At 39.7% G+C, this 22,666-nt stretch overlaps 1 protein-coding gene across 2 annotated transcripts in view; it reads right to left on the bottom strand.

Annotated features, from left to right (window-relative positions):
• JAKMIP2 (janus kinase and microtubule interacting protein 2) overlaps positions 1-22,666 on the bottom strand; it is a 133,170-nt gene that overhangs the window by 42,587 nt on the left and 67,917 nt on the right. For both annotated transcript variants that reach the window (XM_081035798.1, XM_081035799.1), the window contains exons 2-3: positions 11,144-11,419; positions 817-1,314 (exon numbers count right to left, since the gene is read on the bottom strand). In XM_081035798.1, the coding sequence (XP_080891924.1) occupies positions 817-1,314; positions 11,144-11,272 (627 nt within the window). In that variant the 5' untranslated portion in view covers positions 11,273-11,419. The remainder of the gene's footprint in view (positions 1-816; positions 1,315-11,143; positions 11,420-22,666) is intronic.

Below are 22,666 nucleotides of genomic sequence, written 5' to 3' on the forward strand. Positions count from 1 at the left end.
TAAAATAACTGGATAAGGTCATCCTAGGACATTACAGCTTTTCCACAATAATGATATTTGTTTTATTTTTAAACATAGTGAGAGATCGATGTGGCTTTTGCTCATCTATATTAAAAAGAAAGACCCAACTCTGTAGGTGTTGAAGTAAGTTTTAAAATTGGTAATAGCAAGAAAGCTACTTAAGAATGATGTCCAATTTAAAAATTACAATGGCATCGGTTTATTTTGGGGAAAAAAGATCTACTTTAAAAATGGCTAGGAATTTTATAGTTTTATTTATTGCTTCCAGACAAGGTTCCTGGAAAGAAGGCTGATGAATCACTCAGGATGTTTCCAAGTGGCTGCGCTTTTTTAGACATCTTGAAAGCCATAGAAACTTTCCCTACACTTGTAAAAACCCAATAACATTTTATAAATGGAAATTCTACAAAAGCATGCTGATTTTGGAAGAGTTCATAATTTAAAAGTATTTTTACAGACATCCAAAAAAACAGGAATCATGGAATAGGTACTTTCCATATGCACAGTGCTGGACCAATCTAGTTTTTAGGAGAAAGGTGATCCAAAATCTTTTACCTTTTTGTGATGCTAATTTTGTCCTGAGCATAACATCCATCCATTGATCCATCCATCCATCCATCCATCCACCCACCCACCCACCTACCTACCTGCTTACCAACCTATCTTGTATTTTGGATAGAACACTAGTGGGCACTGTTTATAATCCACTCATGAGAAACGCCTGAAAAAGCAAATCCATGCTCTGAAACTGGAAAGAGAATGGTCTGCATTGGGTTACTGCACAGTGTTACTAACCAGCCTCCGGATATCCCGTTCCGACTCCCACTTGATTTTCGAGATGGCTTCCTGGTGGGACTGATGCTCACTCCTCAGGTCCCCGGCCTTGATTTTATCCGCTTGGATCATATTGCTTAAAGCCTCGTCCACCTGCTTCTTGGCAGTTTTCAGGTCCGCAATCTCCTGTAAGAGCTTAAGGCGCTCCACATCAAACAGTTTCCGGGCCTCCTCCCGGGCCTCAATGGTGAGCGCGGTCCTTACTTTGTCACTGCTGCCGTCGCGGAGAGCACACAGAGCCGACTTGAGCCTCTGAATCTCCCCATCCCGCACCTTCACTGTCCTTGACATTTCTTGCTCGTGCTGCTTAATGAGATTCTCCCTCACGGCCTGCAGCTCCTTCATCTTCTCCTCATGGAGCTTGGCTTTGAGTTCCGTTACCAGGACCGTGTGCTTGCGCTGCTCCAGTTCACGAATCCTCTTTGCTTCTTGAGTCTTCTCTCTTTCAAGCTTAGATACCTAAAGGCAAAAAGACGGAAGGATGAAAGAGATGAGCCTCAAAGGACAGGTGTGCTCCTAGGCAGGATTCACAGCTCAGGCCCTTGTGATCTCTCAATTCCTCATCTCCTTTCAAATTCCAGGCCACTGTGGGCTCCAAGGGAAAGAAGGGAACCACAGGTTTTAAAAATGGGAATAGAGTTGTGTCAAAGGAGGAAATGCCTAAGGAGGCTTATATTACTTTGTTCAGACAAAAGTTTGACGTGCTGAAGCCTTACTATTTGATGTGTGATCTGCTGATGAGAAATGTCAGAAATGTAGGATCGAGGGCTTCCTTCCAGACCTACAAATCAGACCGTGCATTTTAACCAATCCCCGGGTGATTGGTGCACACAATAAAATTAGGAGGCAGTCCTATAAGGATTTTCACTTCAGCAGGAAGGAGTTCCAAGCAGACCATCTGCAGGGCTTTTCAGACTATGTTTCACTAAGTAGGTCCAAATTGATAAATGTGGGTGTCTCAAGATAGTTCGCCATTCAATATTACGGTAAGACTAGTAAACTGTACCTAAAGTAATATTGAGTAATTTCCACTTTGTCTTTTTTTTTTGGAAGAGTAGATGCTGCTGCTGCTACGGGGAAGATGAAGAATGAAGACAGTTGATATATATCCTGCACCTCTCCTTTCTTAATATGGCAACTTAGTTCCATCCCAAGCTTTATGCATATACACATACCCGCCCCCAACCCTGCAGTCCATTAGGCTCTCTCTCTGTTAAAGGAGTTTAGTAGCTGTTGTTATTTCTGCATGTACCATGGTTGCCGCTTTGCACCCTTCTCTATCCCCACTCTTAGCTACCTCTCTTGCTCTCCACTAAACCAACACCAAGTAGTTTAATAAAGCATTCCTTCTAACCTTTATACCATTCAGGTATTCTGGTTAAAAAAAAAAAAAAAAGTCTTGTGTTTTGTTACATTTCCAATGATAATATGGTATCCTTATAGATTAGCAATGGCACTTCCTTATTCTGGCTGTGAGTCTGTCTGTCTCTGATTCAGTAGATTAGGGTGGGGCCCTGGAATATGGAGCTTCAAAAAGCCTCATGGCTCCTGTTCTACTCTCCTCTTCCGCCAACTTCATCTCTGCTGCCTGTCTTTGTTCCTCTTTGTCTCTGTCATGTGTGCGCACACACACACACACACACACACACACACACACACACACACACAGTTACCTGGAAACAGGAAGAACTGGGCAGATCCAGAAGTAATATATCGTTGAGTGATAACTGAGTCTCTGCCATTTGTAAAGTTGGAATGTTTTATACAATAATTTGGAATATTTCGTAAATTGGAATGTTTCATAAAAAAGAGCCTGTCCAGCTGAAAAAATGTTAAGATTCAAGCTCCTTACTGAAACCATTGGAATGATAAAGTGTCAGATTTTACTTACCTTCGGAGTTTCCCTACCTATAGCTAGAACAGAATTTTCTAAATCCACATGACATTTTACAAGTATTTTAAAGGTACACCAATTATTCCCATGTTGGTTATTCTAAAAGAACTCAGGACACAAGGAGACTTGGCAAAATACGCAGCCAGGTGTCCTCAAACAACCATCCTCCGATCTTGTCTCCAGCTTAGGCCGAGATCCCATCCCGATGCCTCGAATCTCATATGCTCTAGATATGTGCTATCCAATATGGTGGTCATTAGCCACACTGAGCACTTGGAATATCTATCGTAAGTCTGCAGTGAGACCTGGTCTAAGTGTAAAATACAGCTGGTGATATTGTTTGAGTAAAGCCTAGTTCTGATCTGATTTATGTGCCTGCTCAAGAGTTACCCAGGGCTCCTTTGAGCTCCTGAATAAAATCTCAACACATCAGCTTTGCCTTGCAGGCTCTTAGAAGATTTGGTTGGACTTCCGGCTCCCATTCTACTTCTCACTCTTCCTCTCCAGTCACAGGGGATTACGCTGCTTTCTGCACATGCCCTGCCTTTCTGTACCTGGGTGCCGACAGTTTCCTCTTCCTGACCTGCCTTTCCCTCAACTCCTTTTGGGAGCCTCTCATTCCTTGTGGCCCAGCTAGATGTCACCCTCGTTGGTCATGCCATGCCTGATTGCCCAGGACAAAGCTCATGTCTTCTGCCTTTGTCTTCTCACTGCACTTTGCTAATATCTCTGTGCTGGCCCCGTCCCCATTTTTCTTTTTTTTTAATAATTTTTCAATTTTTCAATTACAGTTAATGTAATTTCAACATTATATTAGTTTTAGGAACACAACATGGTGATTAGACATTTATATAACACATAAAGTGACCACCCACATAAATCTAGTACCCATTTGACACCATACATAGTTGTTACGTTATTGACTATATTCTTTATGCTATACTTTATATCCCTATAACTATTTTGTAACTACCAACTTGTACTTCCCAATTCCTTCCCCCTTTTTACCCCTGCCCCCGCCAAAACCTCCTCCCATCTGGCAATCATCAAAACGTTTTCTGTATCTATGAGTTTGTTTCTGTTTTGTTTGTTCATTTATTTTGTTCTTTAGATTCCACATTGCATCCGTCTTCCTCTATCTAATTTACTACACTCAGCACAATACCCTCCAGGTCCATCCATGTTGTTGCAGATGGCAAGATTTCGTTCCTTTTTATGGCTAAGTGACATTCCATTGTATAATGTACTACCTCTTCTTTATACATTCATCCATTCAGGGACACCCAGGTTTCCTCCACATCTTGGCTATGGTAAATAATGCTGCCGTGAACACAAGGCCGGAAGCATATTTTTCTTTATGTTATGGTTTCCTGTACACTTGTCTGTCCTCATTACCTCCTCTTCTACCCCTACCCAGACTGGAAATACCTAGAAGGCAGCCAATGAGTCTTGATCATCTTTGTCTACCCAATAATTGCCAGCACAACACATAATAAGGAGCCAAAGAGCATGCATGGAATTCAAGAACGTGTTCCAATATGTTTTCCTAACTAGCCCTCTGACCATAGGCAAGAATATGTCCTGTCATACAGTTTAGAGAACACAGGCTAATGAGGTTACCCAGAGCAGCCCCTCATCCATCCCTTCCCTGTATAAGATAAAACAAAGACATCCCTAACATACAAGAATGTTTCTTGTCCTCTGCGTGATGTTTCCCTCAGTGCCTTGATAAAGAAAGCCTAAATCTTATTCTCCATTTTTCTACAATAAACTGAAGTAGGTACCTTTTAGACCATGGGTGGGCAAACTATAGCCTGTGGGCCAAATCTTTCCTGCCCTGTTTTTGTGAATAAAGTTTTGTTGGAACACAGCCATGCCTATGCATTTACATATTAACTGGACTGCTTTCAGGCTACAATAGAGTTGATTAGTCTTAGAGAGACTATCCTACAAAATCTAAGGTATTTATTGCTTTGCCCTTTACAGAAAAAGTTTGCTGATTACTCTTCTGGATGGAAATGTAATCTTTTTTAAAAGGGGGCATTATTTTTCACTGATTTAGTAACTCTGATCAATTACCTTCCATCTAGGACCTTGCGAAAGTACTTTAGCTCAAATAATGGGAAATTAGGCATCTTCCATTTCAGCAGGATGTATTTACATTAGGCATTTGGAATAGAATCATGACCACAAGAGCTGTCTGGTAACAAGTTACTAAAGGAAATGTTAGCAATTCTTTCTAGAATAATGAGAAAGTGTAGTAAAAATGGACAAAGGGTAAGGAATTCTGGATTTGCATTTTGATTTCACCATCTGCTATCTCTAAGAAAGTTATCCTAAGAAAGTTATGCTTTATCCTTCTGAGGATCTTTGATTACACTTCAAAAAATACCTGTAAAGAGTTACATTTAGGGTTAAATTAGATAATGCATGAATAAGTATCTTGAACTGTTAAGTACTATGAAATGTAAGGTATTATTACTGGATATGAGAGGAGATACTTATAATCTAAAATTATGTCAAATTCTCTGCAGGCACATTAGATTGTATCACTTTGTGATTCTGTCATTTCTCTCAGATTAGAAACACTACTCTTTCATGTGTGTACTGTAGAGGTGAATGGCAAAGAAAAAAAGTGAAAATACAGGCATACGGAAAATATATTCCAGCCTGAAGACAAAAACAAATACAAACAAACACTGGCCTCCTTGTCCGTCAATAAAATGAATCCATAGAACCCAAACAAAATTCAAAGGCATTAAATAACATTTGGCAATTTTATGTTCAGTTATTTTGGTTGTTATATAAACTACCTTTTTTTCTTTTTTTTGGTAGGATTTCTAAGTATGACCGTTTTTTTTAAGCTTAGGAAAAGTATTTCACTATAAAGGAGCTAAAAAAAAGGATTTGACTGACATTTGGAAAAAACAGCCAATAAAAATTTTGTAGTGAAAGCATTTTCTGAAAATTATTTGCAGCTCAGATTGTACCACTAAAGAAATAGATTTTATATCTTACTATAAATTGTGTGAATGAGTATACCAAAAGACGAAGAATTATTCCTATGCAACAATGAAAAAATATGAAGATGGTAACGCTTGAAATGGAAAAAAACTACTTAGTAAAAGAATCAATTTTGATTAATGGCCATGTTTTATGGAGAAAAATTTCAGCTGGACCACATCATAGCATTTATCAAGGGCTTACTATGTGTGAGTCAGGAACCATTGTAAAGGCTTTACATGTATCAATACATTTAGCCTCCTTAGCAGCTCTGTGATATAGTGAGTATTTGTTTTATCTGAATTTCAGACAAGAAAAAGTGAGGAATAGTCTCCCCTTGCATGTAATATAAAGGAAGCTGATTGGAGCCCAGCGTGAGCCGGGAGCCAGGGCTGGGTCAGAGCCCAGATCTCCTTGTTTGCTCTGAAAACTTGGGTTAGCGCTTCACCTCTCTCAGCCTCACTGTTCTTGTGTGTAAGCTAGAATTGGTGCCATCATTCTCAAAGAATTGTGAGGATTGAGTTAGAAAATATATCAAAAATACTTTGGAAAGGGTGGACCACATGGGAGATGAATAATTATTAATTACTATAGATGGTAGATATTACAATATTAATTTTGATTAATATTATTGTATATATCAATATTATATCATGCAATGTTACATGAATACCAACAACATAAATATATGTATCCATTTTATCGTGATAAGACTACCATTATTAATATCGCACTAAGACTGTAATAACTTTTCCTGGCAGAAAAAGATAGTCAAAGGTAAAATTGGGTTTCCTCGGGATGTGATGAGTCCCTGATGTTGGTGGCATCGAATCTTAACTTTGAAGACACATGGATGTTGTGTACACAGGTGGCGGGGGGCGGGGATAGGGCAAAGGGGTGAGCATTGAACAGGGGTTTGAATAAGCTCCCAAATCCCTTCTACCCAAGAAGTTTTCTGAACAAAATAATCATTAGGAAAATTTAATTCTAGTGGGGAAAGCTTACGCTATAACAGAAGGAAGGCAATTCATGGCTACTTCACACCGGCCTCATATCATATTTTCCTCTTCTGTCCTAATTCTAGTCTGGCCTTTGCAAAATGCTGTGTAAATTCTGCCAAGATAAAGATGGTGGTGATTTGAGCTTTAAATGTGGCCTTAGAAATCTAGGATTTAACATTAGACGGCCCAGTCAAAGGTAAGGAGGGGTTATCAAGGTTGAGAGGTTATCAAGGTAAGACAAGCTAAGGAAAGCTTTGGTTTGGATTATCTGCCTTGGATGTTGCTGGAGGTCTAAACTCACAGTAGGCTGGGATTTTCAAGGGGCTAAGTAACACTCAAACAGGAGATGTGAAGGCAGGAACAGGTGCCACAATAGGAAGGTCACTTACAAGGGACATTTTATACAACCTGAGGGACTATAAAGGATTCCGTTTTTTCATTGCTTGTTTTTAGCCACTTGTACTTCCTGAAAACAAAACTAAAGGTATGAAAGGCAAGAAATTTGCAACCCAAGTTTGGTATATACCCCTACCCCCTACCACTTGTTTCTCCATTTCAAATTTCCATAATACTGGAAAGAAAAGTTCTAACATTCTCTTGTTCTCTGCCTAGTTTGCAGGTTTTTCCAGCACTTCACAGATTTTAAGAGTATAGGCTTTGCAAGGCATGGAAACAACCTGTGTCCACTGACAGATGAATGGATAAAGAAAATGTAGTATATATATCCACGTATACAATGGGATATTACTCATCCATATAAAGGAAGGACATTCTGCCATTTGTGACAACGTGGATGAAACTTGAGGGCATTATGCTAAGTGAAATAAGTCAGAGAAAGACAAATGCTGTATAATCTCATTTACATATGGAATCTAGAAAACCAAACTCATAGAAACAGAGATCAAATTTGTGGTCGGCAGAGGTGAAAGGTAGAGAGTGGGAAAAATGGGTGAAGGGCATCAAAGGTACAAACTTCCAGTTATAATAAGTAAGCCCTGGGGATGCAATGTACCAAATGGCGACTATAGTTAAAAATACTATATTGTGTATCTGAAAGTTGCAAAGAGATAGTAGATTTTAAAAGTTCTCATCACAAGAAAAAAAAATTTTAACTGTGTGGTGATGAATGTTAACTAGACTTACTGTGGTGATCATTTTGCAATATATACATATGTCAAATCATTATGTTGCACCTTAAATTTATGTGATGCTACACATAAATTATATCTTAATAAAACTGGGAGGAAAACATATCAAAAGAATAAGAGCATTGACTTTGGAGACGAGGGGAGGAGGATTAAAGAACCAGCTCTGCTATTACTAGCATGTGATTCTGCATGAATTACCTTACTGAGCTTCAGTTTTCTCATCTGTAAAATGGAGATAACAATAGTGCCTCTCTCAGAGGGTGGAAGTGAGGAGGAAATGAGATGATGAATTGAAACACCTCACATGCTTGACACAAACTAACTGCTCAAAAAGTAACATGCACACATACACCTTTATGAAGCAGACACTATTATCCCATTTGACAGACAAGAAAACAAAAACACAGCGGGGTTTTGTAACCTGCCCAGGGTCACTCAGGTGCTAACTGAAAGAGCTCGGATTATGTCAGGAGGAAAAATGCTTATTACAGTGTGTGACAGATAGTAAACTTTCAATAAAGTGTAGCTGTTTTTATTATCAGCCCAAAGCAATTATGACTCCGTTCTCTACACAATGTGTTCTGTAAATGTCAATGGGATGATTTGTCTTTCCAGAAAAATAAGTAATGCCCCATCTCCCCAAAGGTTTCTACTCTCTAAGTAGTCTACTCCCCATACCTGAATTGTCATTTTGTCACCCAAACTGAGAGTGTGAATTCACATCTTGGCATTGTTCATATTCTCTTTGAAAGCCTGGAGTCTTTGGAAATACAATCATATTCATTTTAATAAAACTGCTTTAGGACTTGTTTGCCCTCTAAATTCCCTTTGTCCTTTAGGGAAGGCTGCTGACAGGCAGTGAGGCTTTGCTTTCGTCCGGGTGCTAGGACTGTAATTAACTACCAAGGAGAGGGAGACAGGGAGGCCGCCTGCAGTGGGGAGGATAAGGGCTGCGCTTTTATTCCAGAGACTGGCTTCCAGTCTCTTGTCAGAGGAAGGGGAGATTACACTGACCTTCCTGACTTAGACACCAGTGCCAGGCCCAGGAGAAACAGGCAGCCCTGCCCAGGCTCAAGATACCCCTTTGAAAAGACGTGAATGTGTGGAAAATTGGCAGTGGTAAGGTCCTCAGGGCCCCTGTCTCTTTGAAAGCTCAGGAGTTTGTTCTCTGTGAATCAGTGGCAGTTTATGGTTACTAGTCTCCAGACCTACTGGCTTCCTCCTAATGTAGTTTGTCATCCTGTCCTTACTGCAATTAAAGAAGTCTGCCTCTCTTGAAATGTTATGTTGCTCCGGGGAAAGTTAAAACCAATGACATATTCCTAGATGGGAGGAGCCATGGAGTGAAGCCTTTGTCACGGTGACAGCAGGGAACCACCTACAGGGGGACCGCCTGCACTTTTGTTAGAACTGCCAGTCCTGGTCATCACCACACCTATTTTATCAGGAATCCTCAGACTATGGGCCCAGCGATGTCAATTTTTAATAAGTTCCCACAGGTTATCTAACGCACAGTGATGCCTGAGGGACACAGATATGGAGAGACAGATTCAGTTATCTGAATTACAGATCAAGACATTGAGACACTTACATTTGTCCCCGAGGAGAGAGAAAGACGACACCCTGGTCTTCTGACTCTCAAACAAATGTGTCATTGGTTTGTTTTGTTGTTTTGTTTTTAAACCATATCATGTTCCTTTTAGCTTCATGGGCACTAAAACATTGCCTTCACAAACTTTACACTGGAGTCTGTTTATCCAAGGTTAAGGTTTGGCTGAGATAAGAGGCAAGGGACTTTGGCAGACCTAAGCTTTATTATGGCTGAAACCAAGAGAAACAGATTTGGGGGGAAATAACTAAAGTTTAAGAGTAATGTCAAAGAAGAAGAGGTAGAGAAAACAGAGTAAGAATATTTATTGGTTTGTGACATACAGCTTGATCAAGAACATGTTCTTACTATACAAAGAATCATCTGGACAAGGCAACTTAGAGCCGACATGGTTGTCTCAGGTTGGCAGGGAGCAAAAATGTCTCATGTATGTCTGGTGTTTCCTGTCCATGCTTTCCTATCTATGAGCCTATTTGATATCCACAGCATTTTGGTGAGGTAAGTATTAGCAAACCCATTTAAGAGATGAGATTCAGAGAAGTAAAGAGACTTTCCTAAGCCTCGTTAGCAACTGATTCAAATGCAGACCGTACTAGAAAGCATATTATTACTAACAATTTGAGAGTTTCCTATGTGCCAGGCAGCTCTCTGAGCCTTGACATGAGTTTTCTCATTTAATCCTCATAACTACTCTATTTATTTGTATAATTTAAACCTCATCCCAGCTCTGGGAGATAGCAGTATGTTACTGATAAAGAAACTAAAGTAGAAGCAATGAATCACCTTTCATTCATTCCTTGACTCATTTAACAAACCTACCTTGAGCTTTTCAGTTCTGGACATTTATTTGGGCCCTAGAGATAGACAGGTGTAAGGTGAGTGTAAGTCTCTGCTTTCAGAGAGATTACATTTGATGGGAGAGAGATAAGTCAATAATATAAATAATTTTCTATAAAATGGCTCAGGAATAGTGAGGCCCTGGGGAGGGACTGGGCACAGGAGGTGTCCTGTGTTAGAGATTGTGGTCCAATGAAGGGTGCTGCAGCTGACACCAGAAGGAGGTGGCCAGGAAAAGCAAGAGCAAAGGTCCTAGATGTGATCGGCCTCTCTGTTGACCCAGCAAAGAAGCTGGAGCAGAGTGACTGAGTGGGGAGTAGTGGGAGAGGAGTCAAAGGATAGCCTGTAATGATAGGAAAAATCCTTTCACTCCAAGAGAGGTAGAAGCCACTGAAGGGTTTTGAGCATTGTAGTGACGTGACATGATGCAATTTAGAAAGATTACTCTAGATGTTGCCGGGGAATAACATACAGGGCCAGGGTGGAACCTACCCAAGGTCATACAACGATGAAGTGTCCTGGGAAGGTGGTGGTGTGGGGGTTCATTGCCTCAATTTTTATCTGATTTCCTGAGCAGGCTTCCTGAGGAGGCAGACATCAGCCTCATGAGCATGTGATTCTCATCTTCTGTGAGTCCTGTGCTCAACTGCCTCCTGCCACACACAAGACAACCTCTATACGTACAGGGTCTGCTGCTCTCTGGGAATTGGCAGAAAGATGCCCATTGAAGGGAGCCAGCAGGCAGAGCTGGACCAGAGCCATTTGCCAGGCTGTGGCCTCAGGAAGCCTCACTCACCTTGGACTTCTCTTGATGCAGCTCTATCTGGATGTCTGTGAGCTTGGTCCTGAGGTCTTCATTGGCAGCTTGAAGGGCAACAATGAGCGCCTCGGGCTTCTCGCCCTTATTTCGCCCTTTCTTGGACATTGTTCCTTTCTAAATAAGTCTGTTGGCTTTTAATTCCTTTCAAACAGGTGCTGCCATGTTACTGCTTCTTATTCCGGAGTGCGATGTTTCAACATCTACTGTGTGATGCTCCTTGGTAAGGTCTCCTCATCCGCTGCCCTGGAAGCCCTGAGAAGAGGCAGAGACAGTAGTTATTGTTGTGGCAAAAACCCTGGCTAGTGCCCATCAGTCACTCTCTGCCTGAGCTGCCTCTAAGAGCCTCCCCTTGAGGGCTCCTCCCTCCGGTATCTCCTGTCCACTGTGCATATGAATTTCCAGAGATCTTTCCAAAGGGCGAGTCTGATCATGTCAGTGCCTGCTTAAAATCTTCCAAAGACCTATGAGTATATGAATATATCTTTCACATCTCAGTGCTTTTTATGTCTACACTTGCCCATTCTCCCAGCCTTATCCCATCTGTTTCACTCACTTATACTCTAGCCATAAGGACTGCCTTTTCATTTTCTGATTCTTTCTCTCTTCCCGTAAGGACTTTCTTCATCCTCTGCCCAGCCTCCTCCCTTCTATCCTCCTCCTCACGCCTTGCCACACACACACTGTGGTTTGACCAGCTTTTAGGAGTCCCTCGGTCTCAGCTTCCACATGAGGTCCTCCTGGAAACACCCCTGAGGTTCTTACACGCCCTTATTGTTTAATTGTGTCCACGGCCATGAAACTGCAAACTTGGTGAGGGCAGGAATGTGTTGTTCTTATTTCCAACTTACTTCTCAGAATTCATCATATATCCTGGGACATACCAGGTACTTAATTAGTATTTGTGAAAGGAAGTCACCTATGTGATGACCTCATGGTCGTCCCCTTTTAAAGGGCTCTAACTTTAAGAAAATCTGATGTTACTAAGAGCGATGTCAGAGAGTTTACTGCCTATGTTTTCTTCTAGGAGTTTTGTGGTTTGGAGACTCACATTTAAGTCTTTAATCCATTTTGAGTTTATTCTTGTACATGGTAAGAAGGTGGTCCAGTTTTCCTCAACACCGTTGATTAGACTGTCTTTACCCCGCTGTTTATTTTTTGCCTCCTTTGTCACAGACTAAGTGACTACATAGGTATTGGTTTATTTCTGGGCTCTCTATGTGTCTGTTTTTACGCCAGTACCATGATGTTTTGGTTACTAATTAGGGGAATCACCGCATAAATTATATAAACGTCTAACCACTATACTAACACCTGAAACTAATATAAAATAATATTGAATGTCAACTGTAACTGGAAAAAAAATAAATAATTAAAAAAAGAGAAAATTCGATATATGAAAACCTAGAATTATACAGTGGATAAACTGTGAGAAGTGGGGATTAATTATACTGGGTTAACTGAACCTCACTTATTCACTCAGTCATTACTGTTAGAGTTCCTTCTATGTGCTGTGCTAGGTATAGTATGTTAAAACTGAACATAAGTTACAGTTCCAAGGCAAAAGACAACAACAACAACAAAAAAAAACCTTCAACAAAACCTCTATCTCTCTTATCTGTTTATATCTATCTATCTATCTATCTATCTATCTATCTATCTATCTATCTACCTATCTATCTACCTATCATCTATCTATCATCTATCTATCTTCGTCTTATCATCTGTTTGATAACTGCCTTAGAAAAATAAACCAGTTGTTTCAGAAGTATAGACAAGACTTCTGAAGGGGCAAGTAGGAAAGTTCACTGAGAAACTTGGTGTCGACCTGGAACTGGAGGAGCGAGTAGGACGTTAACAGATGGAGAAGCCAGTGAAGCATTCTGGGTGAAAAGAATGGCAGGTGCCTAGACCCAGTAGAGGAAGCACAGCAACTATTTTGTGGGAAAAATGGGGGCCTGGTAAATCACCACCCATATGACTGATGGGCACTAATGCTGGAAAGGTTGCCTGAAAATTGTACATTATGAGAGAACAGGACCGCCAACCTCAGAATTTTGGAATTTTTTTTTCCCAGTAAGCAGTAGGGAAGCTGTTGGCAGGGGGAGGGCCTAACAGAGAGGTGCTTTGGTTATTCGGGTGGCAGAATAGCAAGAGAATAGAGGCAAGGAGACTGGATAGAAGGGTGCTTACTGAACTTGCTAAGGTGAAGGATGATGAAGGCCTAATCAGAACAGTAGCGAGAGGAGAGGAAAAAAAGGCGGGGTGTGTTTTGATTTACAAATTCTTAAATTCCTCATAGGAACAAAGAGATTAAAAAAATATGAACACTAAACTGTTAACACCAATGGGGAAACCATGACAAGATACTAGAGAAATTTTCCCATGGAACCTTTCAGAAAATTGGGTATTGTGTACATGGACTTGCTTCGGTCTGGGACTAAAGGGAATTCCTACTGATCATCCATCTGCTTCAGCAGCTGTTGCTCTCTCAAGACCCCTGGAATTCAGCCTTGAGGACCATGCTGGGATCCCGGGCTTTTGGCCATCCCTTCGTGAGCACTGGGGCCATGCCTTTTGGAGTGTGCCCCTAGGGAAAGAGGATAGGGAGTATCAGCCTGTCTTTAGCAGTCATGGATCCGTCCATCAGTATTCCACCCTAAACAAAATGCTGGATTTGTCCTTCCTGCTTGTTTTGCAAATGTTGCCACATTAGTTAAGTGTATGGCTGGGAGACTTCTAAGAGGCACCATTCTTCACTTTTAGAATGAAAATGAATTCAACAACCATGATTCAAAATTTGTATGACAAACACCACTAGGTACTAAGATAGATGAGACAGTACTTAGTAACTTCAAGCAGGTACTGGATAAGGAAACTTACATGTGTATGTTTAACAGGTTTCTCTTCTTCTAGTTATCTCTAATTGTTGCAGGTCCCAGAGCTTCCCCAGTCCTCTCCACCTGCCCCACCCATAGAGTTATGACCCACAGTTTTGTATCCATAGACCTGATCATCCTTCAAACCCCAGACTCATATATTCAACTGCTTACTTACCAAATCTAGTTGGATATCTGATTGGCATTTCAAATCTACCCAACAATACACATGTCTTTATTACATATTTCCCGTACCCATAAATGGCACCTTCACATGCACAGGTGCTGTAGATTTAAGCTTAGAAGTCATTTGTTCTTCTTTCATACCTTATTTCTCTTATTTAGTCCGCCAGAAAGTCCTATTTGTTTTACCTCTAAAATATGACTCACTTTTGTCAACTTCTCTCAAACCCCACATGGGGAAAAGCATCCTGGTCACTTCATAGCCTTATAGTTGTCCTGAATGAAGAATGGACTTTTCTAGTTGGAGCTACAGGAATGGCAGAGGAAGAGCTTGGGAAAAACTTGGAGTCACGAATTTGCCAACGGTATTTAGAGAAGTTTGTGAATAGGGAGAAGACAACCTGAGGTTAGATTTCATAGGTTCCTGCATGGTTGATGATTAGATTTCATTGATAAGAATTAGATTATGTAGAAATGAAGAAACACGATGGCATTTGACTATAAGTATAATAATACATGCTTTTGGTGACTGACAGCTCTGAACCCGTCATTGGACTAAACAATTAACACACTGCTCTCATTTAACCTTCACTAAAAATAGCAGAAAAATGGTTCAACAGAAAGATTAAGTAATTTGCCTAAGATGACTAAGTTGATAGAGGGTGAGGCCCAGATTCAAATCCAAGCAGCTTGAGACTAGGAGCCAAGCTGTTCTCTCCTGGGCTGCACTGCCTCATAGTTGTATTTTAAAAAGGTAACTGGCAGTATAATGGAAGACAGAGTACTGGGGAGGGAAAGACTGGAGGCAGGAAATCAATCAGGCTGCTTCAACGGTCCAGGCGAGAAATAATGCCACCCTGAAACAGGCCATGGCCTTGGGGATGTAAACAGGGGTGGCAACTCTGCCACATGGAGGGAGACTTGATAGAATCGCGTCCTACTTTTAACCATTATTACTGGTTTGAACCAGTATTTGCTCTCACCGTAAGTAACGTATATGAGCTCTCTGATACTGCATGCAACAAAAATGGGCAAAGCAACAGTCATGTTTTATATTTTAATTTATAATCCTTTCCCCGCCCCCTGCCCTCCCACCAAAAAAAAAAAAAATACTTTTTGTACTTGACTTCATCTATTTTCTAGCCTGGAAGTTATTGTGAACATAGTCCCATAAAAGCTGGGGAAAAGAAAAGGGTAAAAAAAATTAGAAACATGTTCAGGAGAGAAAAAAGCATCCAGAAAGTTCCTGGTACAATCAATCTATGGATACCTTAAGGTGAGCCGCTGTTCGTAAGCATGGTCCTATATACGCCTCTGGTGGAGGGGAACTTTCCAAAGTCTTTTCCAGTTGTGATGGGTACCTGGTCATCTCATGATTCTCATATATAATTTCACTACAATGCTTCTGTCACCTTGTGCTGCCTTTTTTTCCTTTTTGGAGAGCTTTATTGAGATATAATTCACAAATAAAATTTACACTTTTAAAGTGTATAATCCAGTGGTTTTAAGCATATTCATAAGGTTGTACAACCACCACCACAATCAGTTTTAGAATTTTGTGATTCATTGCCCTAAAAAGAATTCCCCATACTTGTTAGCAGTCATTCCTTATTCCCCACCAAACTCTCCCAGCCCTACGCAATCACTAATCTATTTTTTGTCTCTCTGGATTGGCCCATTCTGGATATTTTGTATTAAATGGAATCATACAACATGTATTTTTTGTGTGTGACTGGCTTCTTCCCCTTTAGCTTAATCTTTTCAAGGTCCATCCATGTTACAGCATGCATGGTATTTCTTTTTATTGCTAAATAATATTTTGCCGTATGGCTAAAACTACATTTTATTTATCCATTCATCAGCTGATGGACACTTATCTGCCTTTGATTATGTGGCTTGAGATCAGTCTTCCAGAGAAGCTGCCAGCCATGAAGAGGGACACAGCCCCTTTAAGGAGTGTGCTTGAGAGCATAAAGGAGTACTTGAAGGTATCACTTGCTGCACAACAATGGAAAGTGGAAGAGCCCTTGTCACTGGTAATGTCTGCTATACCAGACGATCAGGAGTGGGGATAAAATTATGCCTTGTTCAACTCAGGGTCAATCCCGGGGGGCTTTACAACGTTAAAAAAAACTTGAAGCATTTTAATGAGCCCTAGGTTTCCGGCTCTTAGCTGCCAGGGCAGGCAGTGGTAACCCCAGGCAACACTGTGAGGTACCAAAGGTGTGAATTTCAGCTTATCCTTCTGATCCTACCCTGTCTTCATCAGGTACCTCATAGCTACCAAGGCTGAGCGTCTCTGCAACCAAGTTTCTGCTAAAGATATCACAAAATTTAGAGTACTCTCAGGAGTAGTTGCATTTTAAAACATGAATCATTGCTTAAGAATAAACCTTAATGAAGGAATGGATTATCAATGGACGAATTACCGCCATCATTCATTCATTCATTCATTCATTCATTCATTCATTCATTCAAACAGACATGTATCAAGGAGGAAATATAATGAAGTATTGAGAGTAGATCTGCTGCCCAAATCTGTGGTCTGGTTGTGTTAAAACCTACTGGGGAACTTTAAAAATCTTGGCGTTCTACCTCTGGAGATTTTGATGTAATACTTGCCAGATGATTCTGATGCACAAGCCATTTTGAGAACTCATGATTAACAGCATGGGTTATAGAGTCAGACGGACCTGAGCTTAAGTCCCACCTCTGTGTTTAGTAGATGTGGACCTTGGAGAAATCATTTAGTTCTCTAGGCCTCAATATTCTTCATCTCTGAAAGGGGGGTGAGGGAAATGGGGATATATAGGACTATGAAATTAGATTATTTGACAACTCAATGACAGAATGTAAGTGATGGTCTCACACAGCTCATGACACACTAGAGTTACCATTTACTGAGTGCTTTCTAGTTCTACTCTAGCCCATAAATGCTGTCCTCAAGATGCTTAAAATGAATATGAATGATGGGGGATGTACAAAAATAGTAATTCAAGTGCCACACTTACAGAAGGCTTCATATATTTTAAAAAATCTCCCCCCCCCCTCTCTCTCTCTTCTCTCTTTTTTGTAATTATTTTTTAGGGTCATTTTAAGTTCATAGTAAAACGGAGTGGATGGGACAGCTTTCCCATAAGCTTCCGTTTCCGGCACACACACATCTTCTCCCATGATGAACATTCCCCATCAGAACGGTACGTTTGTTCCCACTGATGAGCTTATATTGACACATCATCACCCAAAGTCATAGTTTATATCGGGGTCACTCGTGGTGTACATTCTACGGGTTTAGACAAAATAACACATATCCATCCTCATAGTGTCATACAGAGTAGTTTCACTGCCCTGAAAATCCTCTGTGCTCTGCCAATTCACCCCATCTTCCCCCTCCCCCCATTTAGTGTTATTTTTATAATGAGTTTTCATGTATTTAGGTCTTACTTCTGCACGAGATTATGAGCTTTTGAAAGTAGAATCTGTATGTAGGCATTTTTTCATCTCTCACAGTGACTCAGTACATAAGGGGCCTCCATACATCTGGATTGGATTTGATTTTCATTTTTATTTTCAGTTACAGTTGACATTAATATCATTTGATATTAGTTTCAGGTGTACAGCATTGTGGTTAGACATTTATATAATGTATGCAGTGATCTCCCTGATAAGTCTGGTACCCACATGGCACCATATGTAGTTATTACAATATTATTGACTATATTCCCTAAGCGGCACATGACATCCTGGTGACTATTTTGTAACTGTCAATTTGTACTTCTTAATCCCTTCACCTTTTTCACTCAGCCCCACAATCTCTCTCCCATCTGACAATCATAATTTGTTCTCTGCGTCTATGAGTGTGTTTCTGTTTTGTTTGCTCATTTGTAAAAAAGTTGTTCTTATTCTTGGTTCTCCATAGACTTATTTAGGTATTGGCACAAAACCCTTGAGAGAGAGAAACCAATGAAAGGTGAGTGAAGATTAACATGAGCAGATGAGGCCTCTTTCCTTCTTCACCATGGTTTCTCCATGCACATCACTTCTGGAGATTCTAAGTTCAAGATGCTGCATTTGAAATAATCTTTGAGATCATCTACTCTCAGGGGTAGCCCTTTTATGGCTTTTCGTGTTTAGGGACCATCAGCGTCTGTTCTTTCTAACAAAATGTCCAGGTTTAAAAATTCCCGTTCAGCATTATTCTCTTTAAGACACAAGATTAAAGTAAAAAAATTAGAAACATTTATTAGATCAATGTCTAAGTATTTAAATATGATGAATCTATGCTATCGATTGCAGATTATAACCCTGGTTGTATAGTCTGTCTAGAAAAGTAAACATATCCAAGAAATTCTAATATTTTGATGCCCAACTGTATTTTCTACTGGCTTTCACATCCTAAAAGGCCATATAATTCTTTATCAGAAATGTGGCCACGTATTTGGTCAAGAAAATATGGCCATTATTTATTGGGCACTGTTCTTAGTTTTTCATAGATGTTAAAAAGTATAATAAACATCATTATATAATAAGCCAACCCTCCGGTGGCTTCCAGCTTATAAAAGGAGACAAATATCTGTAAAGAGAAAACATTCTGGAAAGAAGCGAACTATCTCATTGGCAAATGCCATAGCCTAGAATAGATTGAGGAAGATGAAGACTCGATAGAGATGGTGACATGGGAGCTGAGCCTGAGTGATGCCGCCTCCCATACTGGGTTCTCACTCGGTGCCAGGAATCGGGCAAAGGTACACTAACTTTAGGTACACTAACTATTCCAAGTAACACTTTCAGATATTTACTCTTGCAATTTTTTAGACAGGGAAATTGAGGATCAGAGAGGTTAATGAACTTGATAAAATTTACACAGCTTTGAAATGGCAGAGCTGCAACTCAAATACACATCTCTGTCTCTAAAACCTCTTAACTATAATAACAGTTTCTTGAAGGAAGGGCAGGAGTCAGACCTGGTTGTGGGTAGGCTAAAGAGATGTCAAAGGCATGAAAATGTCAGCTGGGAGCTTACAAAATAGAATGGTGGAATGTTGTGGTTAAGAGATTGCAATCTGAGATCAGAAACACTGGCTTTGCATCAAACTTCCTAGCTATATATTCTTGAGAAAGTACTTAACATCTCAAAGCTTCTGTTTTCTGATGGTAAAATTGGGAAAGGGATATCTTTACCTCACTGAGTTCTTACAAGGAATAAAGGAGCTAAAGTGTGTCAAAATGATTAGCCAATTATTATTATTATCATTATCATAATTATTATTTTTCTAGGACCTAATTATCCACTGAAAGCCAACTTAAATTTTAAAGGAAGAAGAAACATATTCATCACCCATTTGTGTTAAAAAGTCAGACCAGGAAAAGCACAGCGATCCCTGGAAAGACTAAAAGAACTCATGCTTATGTTTTTGGGGAAATGGGACTTGAATTGACAGGATCAGTATTCCTGAGTCTTGGTGTTGTGGTGGATTCTGCCCTAAGCTATAAACTAAAAAAAGTTGTTATTAATCTTAGAGTTTCCAATAAGGCTGTTGCCTCTGAATTATGATTTGAAAAGCAACTGTAATATAAATGAGCTAGACTTTATATGCATGAAGTTAAATGCTGCGCCACTTCTCCATAATTAATATTTGGATATGTCCACTCTTCCAAAGCCTGTCAGTTTGTTTAAGCCCTTCCTCCATCTTTTCCAAAGATGATGCTTTAGAGTCATATGTCATTAGTGTTTAAAATGAATGAATCAAACTTACTTAATTTATTCCGGGTGACCTGAGAAGACATGTTATCACTTCTTAAACCCTTCTCTATGCAGGAAAAACGTCTCACTGTGGATTCATGAACTGGAAAAAGCAATTTAATATAAAGGAAGCGAAGTGCTGTGTAAGTCAGTCCGACCCTGGAATCCTAGTTTTCTTACATAAAAAGAGTGTGGTGGTGTGGCTGTGGGGTCAAAAGGCTTTTAATACATTATACACCTGTGAGAAGAAAATGAATCTGAAATGCTGACATTCAGCATGGTAGTGATTAATGCATTTTCAGGATTGTAAGGTGCCAGGCTTGTATGTTCCTTTTCTTTATTTTTCTCTCCTATTCTTCCACTGAATTGCCTTCTGTATCACTTAATAATAATAGCAATTACCATTATTATAGATTATTAAAGTCAACATGTCATGCTTTTCATATGAAAGAATGCTATATAAAAACACAACCAAAAGTTTACGACTCCTGATGATTTGTTTTTAGATCTCAGCTTTAAAACGTCACAGTAGAAATACACCTCATAAAGTCTACAGTAAGACAGAGCTCTCAGCATATGTATAAGAAACACCTCCATAACTTCTTCAAGGGGAGGTGTCAGGAAGGCTTGGTGATGTCTAAGTTGAGATCTAAAGCAGGCAGGATTAATCCAGAATTGATCTATTCTGCAAACTTTTGACTTTGCTCACACACTTCCTTGTTTGGCTTCCATTTCCCTTCCTCAACTCCCTCCTACTCATCTTCTAGGGTCCAGATCCAATGTCACCGCACATCACTTTCCTTCATACCTTTTCCCCATACCCTGATGAGGTAATAGATTATTCCCTGGTCTGTGTTTCAATTTTCAGTTTGAAAGCACTTCTTACCATATTCATCAGTCATTCCTTCCTTCATCAAGCCACAAATATTTATGAAACATCTGGAGGGTGGGGGACGTCTGTGATAAACAAGAGAGACAGGGTCCCTATCCTTCCCAGAAGAGGAATCAGCAATTTTTTACAGCTTGGTAATTGCACATCTCATAGGCGATAAAAATCACAGGCGTCTTGGTGGTTCAGGAAAGATATATAACAAAGATCTGTAAGACGAGAAGGAATCAGCCAGCAAAAGATTGGAGGGGGAACAATGAATATTCTATGTAGAAGGAGTATGAAGGTCTAGAGGTAAAACAGAATATGAAGAATGCTCTGGAGAAAAATAAAGACAAGAATTTGGTGAGTGAACGGGAAAAGAGTAAGAGATGAGCTTGGAGAGGCAGGCAGGGAGTAGCTGGGAGAGATCAGTATAAACTCTGTCAAAGGACATGGATTTCATCCCCACAGAAGTGTGTAGTCACCAAAGGGTTTCATAGAGGGGAGTGGCTGGATCACATTTTGGCTTTAGTAACAGTCCTCTGGCAGCAGAGGATGGAATGGATTGAAGGGGTAAACAGAAGCAGAAGGAACAGTTAGGAGGCTAGGACCAAGTCCACTAGTATTATAGTTATTTTTCAGATGAATGATTGAGTCCCATTTAAAATTAAAACTGTTTTTATTCATCTTTGTACTCATAGTACCTATTACAACGACCATCACAAAATTCAGTTTAATTAACATCGATTCAGATCCAAGGAAAGTACTGAGATTGAGGGACACATTTCACAATTTCTACAAAGATCATTTATAATAAGGTTTATTATGCGAAATTTATTTTACTTTGCAGGAGGTCTTGAATTACTGTTTTGATTTCAGGCAAAAGTTAAAGCTTGGCGTAACAGTTCAATAAATGATAAAATTAAGTAAAATTTACATACGCCATATGTTGAGATTTCATAATCCTTGCTGCTATCTGTCATACTCCCAAGCTTAATTTCGTTCCGAGGCACTAAGTAAATCAACTTGCATTGCACTCTTTTGTCTGGATTTAGAAGGCTTTCCTAAGGATGAGTTTAACAAAGTAAATCTCTCAGTGCTGTATATTCTTATTTGCACTGTTCTTTCTGGATTCAAACTATTTTACAGCTGTTGTACAATGAGAAGAACCAACTCCATGGGACATGGGGGAGAAATCTCAAACACAGCAGGAAACAATTATGTATTCAAGGTCAGAGAGAGCAAGAAAAGTGCATCAGAGCCCCTGTGGAAAACAGGCATTTGCTCTGTGTATACACTGTTATTGAAAGCAAACTGGCACATAAAGTTAAATAAAATTACCCAAATCACTTGAGGTTGTGGACTTCAGATAATTTTATTTATAAGTGACACCAAGCTTTTCCATTTTAGGTTTAAATGAAACATATGTAACCTATTCTTTTGTTTCCTTGGGGACTGTCTTCAAAGACCTTGAATTAAAAAAAGAAAAAAAAACTATCATAAAGATACCTTTTCAGTATCACACATGAGCAGAAATTTCTACATATAGGACGTAAATAATACGTACCTGTTATTTTAGAAAAAGCAGAACAATGTCTGTATTAAGACTTACACTGATTAATATTAAATAAAAGCACATAAAGTTTGAATAAAATAACTTTTGCGTATGCTACCATATATAGTTGTTACAAAGAATTGCATTTAATTTCTTACATTCTACTAAAAAGAAACTGGCTATCAATATTTTCCATATGTTATACTATGGCATAATACAGTATAACAAATTACAGAACAATAAAGATTATTCCTTTTCTAACATTGAGGAC

This window comes from Rhinolophus hipposideros (genome assembly GCF_964194185.1).
Source record: "Rhinolophus hipposideros genome assembly, chromosome: 23".
NCBI lineage: Eukaryota > Metazoa > Chordata > Mammalia > Chiroptera > Rhinolophidae > Rhinolophus > Rhinolophus hipposideros.